Source organism: Morus notabilis, unplaced genomic scaffold (assembly GCF_000414095.1).
Source record: "Morus notabilis unplaced genomic scaffold, ASM41409v2 Scaffold902, whole genome shotgun sequence".
NCBI classification, from domain to species: Eukaryota; Viridiplantae; Streptophyta; class Magnoliopsida; order Rosales; family Moraceae; genus Morus; species Morus notabilis.
In genome coordinates this window covers 338,368-346,119 of record NW_010365273.1, presented here as the reverse complement: position 1 = coordinate 346,119, position 7,752 = coordinate 338,368, and the positions used below count along the sequence as shown (strand labels likewise).

General features: G+C 36.3%; 1 protein-coding gene across 1 annotated transcript; it reads right to left on the bottom strand.

Annotated features, from left to right (window-relative positions):
* Positions 1-2,107: 2,107 nt before the first annotated feature.
* Positions 2,108-7,405, bottom strand: LOC21400303 (AT-hook motif nuclear-localized protein 9). The gene is made up of 6 exons (XM_024171918.1): positions 6,675-7,405; positions 5,596-6,163; positions 4,387-4,454; positions 3,657-3,788; positions 2,971-3,132; positions 2,108-2,569 (listed from the first exon to the last, which is right to left on the bottom strand). Exons 2-6 carry the CDS (start codon positions 6,026-6,028, stop codon positions 2,336-2,338), a joined length of 1,029 nt encoding a protein of 342 aa, XP_024027686.1. The 5' UTR covers positions 6,029-6,163; positions 6,675-7,405; the 3' UTR covers positions 2,108-2,335.
* Positions 7,406-7,752: the final 347 nt, after the last annotated feature.

Genomic DNA, 7,752 nt, shown 5'->3' with positions numbered 1-7,752 from the left:
TTCATTCTCTTTTAACTATAGAAAATTCACCACGCTTTGCAGGAAAAATAGCATAAGACCAGACCAAGACTTCGTTCCAAAGAAAGAAGAGAACAAGAGAGAGAGAATGAAGAGTGTTTTCTCCAAGACTTTGAGCTTCCTTCTTTGCATTACTCTCTTTCTGGTGCGTGCAACAAAGAAAACGACTCTTAAGTGCTGCGTTGCAGGCCAAACGTATGACGTCTACGAATGCTCGCCGTCCGTGACCGGATAGACCAGCGCTCGCCTCACCCTCAACAGCTTTGAGTCTGGTGGAGACGGCGGCAATGAATCAGCCTGTGACGGTCGATTCCACACTGCCGACAAGCCAGTCATGGCATTATCAACCGAGTGGTTTGACAATGTTGGTACCGGTTATGTCTTTTTTATCAAAGTTTGTTGTTAAGTTTGTTGTAATAAATTTAAAAAACACATGAAATAGAAAAAGTCGCATGCAATTTGGTATCGCAGTTTGGTAACTACATATTCCGTGAGGCCACGTTTAGATGATGAACAATCTACTAAGTAAATAATGTTACAACTCAGATGGATTTAATCACCCCAAAATTCTCTCTAAGAATGATGCTTCTGAACTAGCCACTACCCAATAAACTTGTTCAGCGAGCTTCTCTCGACTTTAAAATTGCACGGCAAACTCTCTTCAGCTGGCAATGCGCTCTCTCCGGAAAGCTTCAAATTTTCTTCCGAAGAACGTTGGTTGAACTCCCTTCAACATTGCAAATCGTCTTCTCCGGAAGACTACAAACTTTTCTCCTGAAAAACAAGAAAAATAAATGCTCACAAAATGATATGATTTACTAGAATTCTGGGATTCAAAAAACATACAAAAAATATGCTAGAAATTTTAGTTAAATGGCCAATCACAACAATTGTCAAAATGCCTTCAATGCAAGCCATTGTACTCAACTTGTTGTAAAAACTTATTGCAACAATTTCTAGAACATTGATGTCAAAACTGATCTGAAAATCAATCACACAACAGATTCTTGAAGTCTTTCCATAAGCGGCACATGAACCTAAACATGTTCTTCTGAATCCCCTCAATCAACAATTTTCCAAACTTGAAACAAATGTTCTTTCACAAAGGACATTGTACTGCTTCCAAACAAAGCAGTTTCTTTCCAAAAGAGTTCTCATAGTCCAATCAATAGATTATCACGCCCAAAATAATGTCAATCACACAATCAATCAACAAATCCGGAAATCAAAACAAAATAGATAATCAAATCACTATAATTAACTCATCAAAAGAAGAAACCATATTTCAACACAATTTAAAATCTCTTCAATGAGGAAATCTGCAGCAAATTAATCACAATATTCCCAAACAATTTAAATCTGCAAACATTCTAAAATAATGCCAATTGAAAAATCCCAAACGGACACAAGAGGAAGTGCAACAAGAACATCGTCATATATGTAATGGCAACAGTGGTGGACGAGTGTGATTCGACCAAGGGTTGAGACGAGGAGCAAGCTTATCAGCCTCCATGCCGTGTCAACACCGTTGACGCCTCCAGGGCAGCTTGGGAAGCTCTTCAAGTGTCTAGTGATGGTTACAAGTGGGGTGATTTAGATATTACTTGGTATGACGCCTAATTGAGTTTTATAGCCTTTCATATGTACACTTTTTACGAGCTTGACAAGAAAAGCAAGTAGCTATAGCTCACCAAATAAACAGTGGTATGTAAGCTTTGAGATTACGGTCTAATATCTGGTGTAATATCATGTTGTATCAACTCTTGTTTCTATAATACCTAATATATGTTATGTTCATATGCCTGTTATAACATCTCTTGTTTCGGTAACAGCATGAGATTTCACTCATTTAAGATTTTAAACAAAATTCTCTATTATTAAAGCAAGAGTTTCAATCGGAGCCTTGCCAAAAACAGAAAGACCGGTTGCGCATATTCTGGTTATGATTCGGTTTTTAACTAATGACTTCTTGTAATGATACCATGTTAGTTATTGATCCTTCCAAAAGCTTCGACTATTTAGACGTGGGCATATAATATTTATATTCTAATAACGTCTAATTCTAATGCAAGCAAAGGTGAAATATAGATGCTACACCTTTCAAATTAAAATTCCATTAAACTAGAAAAATATGAGTACATCCCCATTGTCCATCATGGGCAAAATGAAGTTAGATTTAAAAAAAATAAAATCAAAAAGCCAAGAATCAGCTCGCTTCTGTCATATTTGTCATCAGTAATCCCCAGGAAAAATAGGTTCGGCTACTCATCAAACTGAAGATTATATACACAATGCTCATTGTGAATTGAAAAAACTGTTACCCACGCATCAAATCGATATCGACATGGGCGTTGCGCATGTCCAGTGCCCGAGACGCTGGCCAGACACCCACCGAAGAAGTTGGTGTTAGATTTTGATTTTGTGGAATGCTATTCATTGCAAGTGGGTTGTCAGCTTCTTGATGATCCGAATCTGTTGGAGCTTCTATCGGTTCCTGTCTTTTGCGGTTCTTTGTCTTTGAACCACCCCATAAGAAGCTTCCCACTATTACCTGAAGAGTGATATACAAATCCCCCTCTGAGGCTCAACAATTACAAGACGAAGAATAAATAAAGGAACGACCTTGTCTACTATTCAAGCGTGTCATATGATCTAGACAAATTCAGGCCCCGTTCATTTCGTTTATTCGAGTTTAGAATTCGAGTTTTGCTACAGTAAAAAACTCTCACAAACAGTCACATCTAACTTTTTTGCTACAGTAAAAAACTCTCACATAAAGCCACATCTCAACTCGAATCAGCGAACTAAACGGGCCCTCAATGTTATTTACTTATTGCCTTGCACGAAAATAATTTGAACAATAAGCTACCTCACCAAATGAAACTTATAGAAGAGTGGAAATTGTGGATGCAAAATAAAACTTTTAAGTTGAATCTAAAACAATGAAGTTACCTGCACAGGGCTTGCTGCAATGAGCATTCCTCCGACTCCTCCACCTATGACACGGCCATCGGGACTAGCAAGAGAGACACTAAGACCTCCACTTCGGTTCCGGGAGCCACCACTATCAGTAACCAAGTAAGAGCCTGACAGACAAATTATCTCAAATCGTCCCTACAGTCAAAGATCCACCAAAATTTATTCTTCTCAGCCCGTACAAGATACATAATACAATTAAAGTAAGAAATATTTTAATAAAATATAAATACATATATATAATTAAAAAAATAAAAGGAGCTCAAGAGACCAAAAATTAATGTCAATAATGGCATTATTACAGATGTTTATAATTGAATAAGAAAAGAACACGCAAGGAACATATGATAAGAGCTTGGATTTATTACTGCTGAGAGAATTTCCGAGGGAAACAATATAAAGTTGCTAATAGCTAAAAGTAATGGAGAGGTAAATTCCCTTTACGAATATGCACAATAACTAAGACGAACGTCAATCAAAATAGTTTCCTTGTGGACATTGTCTGACCAGCCTTGGGAGTATTAAATATTTGTTTTGAGTTCGGAACATAAATAATTAAACATGCACAATAACAGAACCTTTCCAAAGGATTGGCAATTTTTCAATCTATGGAGCATTCCAAAAGCTGAATAAAAAATGAAATATCATAATGTGATCGTAACCTCATATGTTACTGTGCCACCAGAAGTTGAAGGTTGACGAAGAGTCACTGTAGAGACAGCGCCATTGGCCGACAAGATGCACACAGCCCTTGGCCCCTGCTGCGAGAATGACATTATTTTTGTTGCAATGTCCTACATCGAGAGATAAGCAAATTTCAGTACAGCCTAAATTCCATAAATGTCTGTCAACAAAACCAACCTCCATAAGGAGTATCACGAACTTCTCGTAGGCACGTGAAGATTACACTGATAGACAAGTTTGTTTTAGCTCTTTTCAATTATGATACTCTAAAAGGAATTACACTTCAGGAGAATGAGACACAACCAAATGACAACACAAAACTGTTATCAGCTTACACCATGCATTCACGAGAAAAAGGAAGAAAATTTATTAGCCTTTCTTTAGTAGTTCCTGATTTAAGGGCAATTCTAAGGACTATTGCTTTTTGTTTTCATGAAGCAACAAGGAGAAAGGTAACTAATAACCATACAAGGTTGAAATCTTTTCTGGAAACTTTTTCTGAAATAACTTTTGTGAATTGCTTGTGCATCGTAATCACTCCTGTACTTCAGCTTTGTTTCTAATGATAATACTATCACCTATGTAGCTAACCGGTAAAATTTATTGTAAATATACAAATTTGATTTATAAATAAATAAACACTGCACTAATATACCACGCTTGGCTACAACAACAACTAAATCATATCAAAGAGAGAAAATAGCATACTTCTCCTATTGCAATGGTGATAATATGTGGAGTAAAACCCATCCCAGCAGAACCAGACAGCCATTCACCTAGCAAAATAATCAGCCATAAAATATCATTCACATACCAACAAGTTAAGAAATATAGAACAAACCATACGAGATGTGATCATCGTTCTTTGTTGAAACTTATGCGCTAAATTAGTTTCACTATTAACTGTTAAAACAACTTAATACAGCTTCACAAAGCTTAAAACAACCATAAGAAATTTCGAAAAGAACATGTCCTCAAGTTACCTTGGAACTTTCAGACAAAATAAGAGCGGGATAGCAAATAATACAAATGTATGAATAAATATGTGAAAGCACGGCTAGACTTTCCTCCGGCCTTTTTCTGCTACTCTTTAGCTTTATCAGATGATGCCCCAACTTCCTAAACTAAGTTGTAACGACTAATTAAGAGATATTTTTCCAATAATGTTAAAGAGCTAATTAAATAAACTTTAGACTTAAAAAAAATATCTCCATTCCACTCCATAGTTTCTTTCTGCTAAAACAACTGGAGATATCTATCTACTGCTATACTCCACTTAATGATCACCCTGTGCAAGTCATTGCAGAGTACTAGAACCCGGTAGTTTCACTAAAAAAAAAAATTTGTTGTTACTCAGATATTTTATTAACAAAAGATAAAAAAAACAAACAAATATACATATGTATATCAACCTTTGCAATTTTTCTCTACGAATCACCCCGCCTAATCTAGATTGAGAGATGAAATTACAGAAATATCATTCTTACAAGATTCATGGCAAGCCAGGTAACCTAAGTTTCTTTATTTCTAAGAATAAATCTGATCAGAAAACACAGACCAAAACAGACCAACAAAGGAGTTAATTAAGATAGCAAGCATCAAGGCTATTGCAACATTAGTATGTTTAAATTGTATTTTATTGATAAAACAACCAAATTTTGGCGGATTTGAACTCATTGTAAAATTTTACCCTGCCCAAAAAAATAAATAAAAATAAAAATCACGTAGTATTTAATTAACGAGTACAATACTAAAAGCTTATGATTTGCATAAAAAAAAATTTCTAAATAGAGAATCCACACCATAATAATTCTTGTACCAATCCACCATACATATTGGTTGAACCCAGTTAAAAGGAACTCATTAATCATTGCGTCAACCTGAAAACAAAAATCAAATTTTCCATTAGAAACTTACCAAGAGAAGCTAATTGTTGCTTCTTCCCAGTCCCTGGCGGCCGCCCTCTACTACGCTTAGGGGTCGTTGTTACAACTCCAGGATTGGTAGCAGGCGCAGGCGACAATGCCAATGAGACAGACCCGTCAGGCCCGTATTTTCGAGGCCTTCCCCTTTTCCTTTTCACAGGCTCACCTGATGATGGCACCACCATTGGTGTACCACCCACATTGACACCATGGGACGAGATTCCTGATGAAGGCTCTACCGGTAATGTCGATCCCATAGTACTGCCTCCCATATTTGACTGGAACGAAACATTGGGATTGGACAAGGGATGAATGCCAGCCGATCCATGTAACTCAGGCTGTGCTCCTGAGCCAGAGACAACTATTCCTCTCTGTGTATAGTAAGAGGCGGAACCAGATAACGCCATAGGATCCCTTCGATCCATGCATTTACTTCTAAAACCTTAGCAAGTCTTTCAAGGGAAAACTTAGACTAGAATCACTCCGGGTTTTTTCCCAAATCAGAGGATAAAATTGCGACCGCTCTCTCTGCGTCCTAATGTTTGATTTAGTACAAAACTCTACAAACAAGCGCAAAACGAAAAAATGTGAATTGACTTGGTGCACACTAGACACGGTTTCTTTAGGATACAGAATTTATAAAAAAAAAAGAGCTTTTAGTTACTTCTAGAATGAAAAAGGAACGCCTCATGAAGTGATACAAAAAGCATCCCAAAAACATGCTTAGCTTTACTACATCACATTTCTCCTTCCAAAGACTAACTATGCTTCAATTAAAGCCTTAAAACTCGACCAAAAACACTTTTCACTTCCCATAATAAGTTCTTTAAGAACTAATCTACCATCAGATTCTAAAGAACTAAGTAGCAAACGAAAAATAAATATAAAATTACTAAAAACAAAAAATTATATACTAAATGGAACAGCACTTAAAAAGCAGAAATCAAATACATATTTTATTAAAGGACCAAAAAGAAAAGAGCAGGAGCAAACAAAGTGTTCAACGTTCAAAAGGAAATAGGTTTAAGGAAAGAAAAGACAAAAACAGAAACTAAAAATCTTACAGCTTACCAAACGAATGAGAGAAACAACAAAAAGGCTTGGTGTTGAAGATAACGAAGGGAAAAGACTGAAAAAAACAGGTCCACTGTCACCAACCCATTATAAATTCTTTAACACCAAGCATCTTCTAAGCCAACCCCGTCGTACCCATTACAAACTAAGCTCAATCCTTGAAAAACCACCAAAGAAAAAAACCAAAACAAAAAAAATGAAAAAGAAATAAAAAAAAAAGGGCCTATGTCAATGCCATTAATGAACTCAAACCCAGGCCTCGTGTAACACCACCACCAAAGAATTTGAAAAAAAACATCCCAATAATGGGTGGAAACCACGGCACAACACAGAGAGGAGAGGAGAGAGAGAGGGAAAAGGAAATGACAGACACGAGTGACGTTGGTCGAGCAGCAGAGAGTTAAAGGTCGAACAGGTTGGCACTGTCTAGAGTCGTTTTTGGTGCTAAACGTCGAACGCTTTTGCTGGGCCTCTCTAAAACCAAGAAAGGAAAGGAAAAATTGTTTGTGTTTGCGGTCAGAGAAGGGGAGAGAGAGAGAATGAGCAACAAGGGTCTTTAAAGGAAGAACAGGTTCTGGGAAATTAAAGACACTTCTCTGAAAATGCAGAGAAGAGGAGCCGAGTATTTGCGAAAGAGAGCTGAGTATTTACTACCAGTACAAGCACAAGTCCTTATCTGAATGCAATTTTCTAGAAAATAAAATAAATAGAAATAAAGGAAAGCTGTTTTTATCTCTCTCTCTCTCAAAAAAGCTGCTTTGCTTTTCTCTCTCTACAAGATTAATAAGAGGTGCGTGTGTTTGTGAATTGTGACCCAAGTGGCTGAGGTTGACGATGTTTTTTTTTTTTTTTTTTTTTTTTTTTTTTTTTGTTATGCGGCAGCTATTATGCTTTTATTGAGCCTTCTGAAGGTTAAGACAAAAACATAAACAGAAAAATTGCACTTTCTCTAAAACTTTGGATAAATACTGATTTTTCTAATTCTTTTCTTTTATTATTATGCTTTTTTTTCTTATTTTCTTTCTTTTTAAGGAAATTTTTTTCATTTTTTTTTTTTAAAACACTGATATTTTTT

Excerpts from the sequence above, each read along its gene's own strand:
- LOC21400303 (XM_024171918.1), bottom strand. The coding sequence starts at position 6,028 with ATGGATCGAAGGGATCCTATGGCGTTATCTGGTTCCGCCTCTTACTAT. Across the intron at positions 3,789-4,386 it reads TCACCATTGCAATAGGAGAA|GACATTGCAACAAAAATAAT; the intron begins GTATGCTATTTT and ends CTCTCGATGTAG. Across the intron at positions 2,570-2,970 it reads TTGCAGCAAGCCCTGTGCAG|GTAATAGTGGGAAGCTTCTT; the intron begins GTAACTTCATTG and ends ATCACTCTTCAG.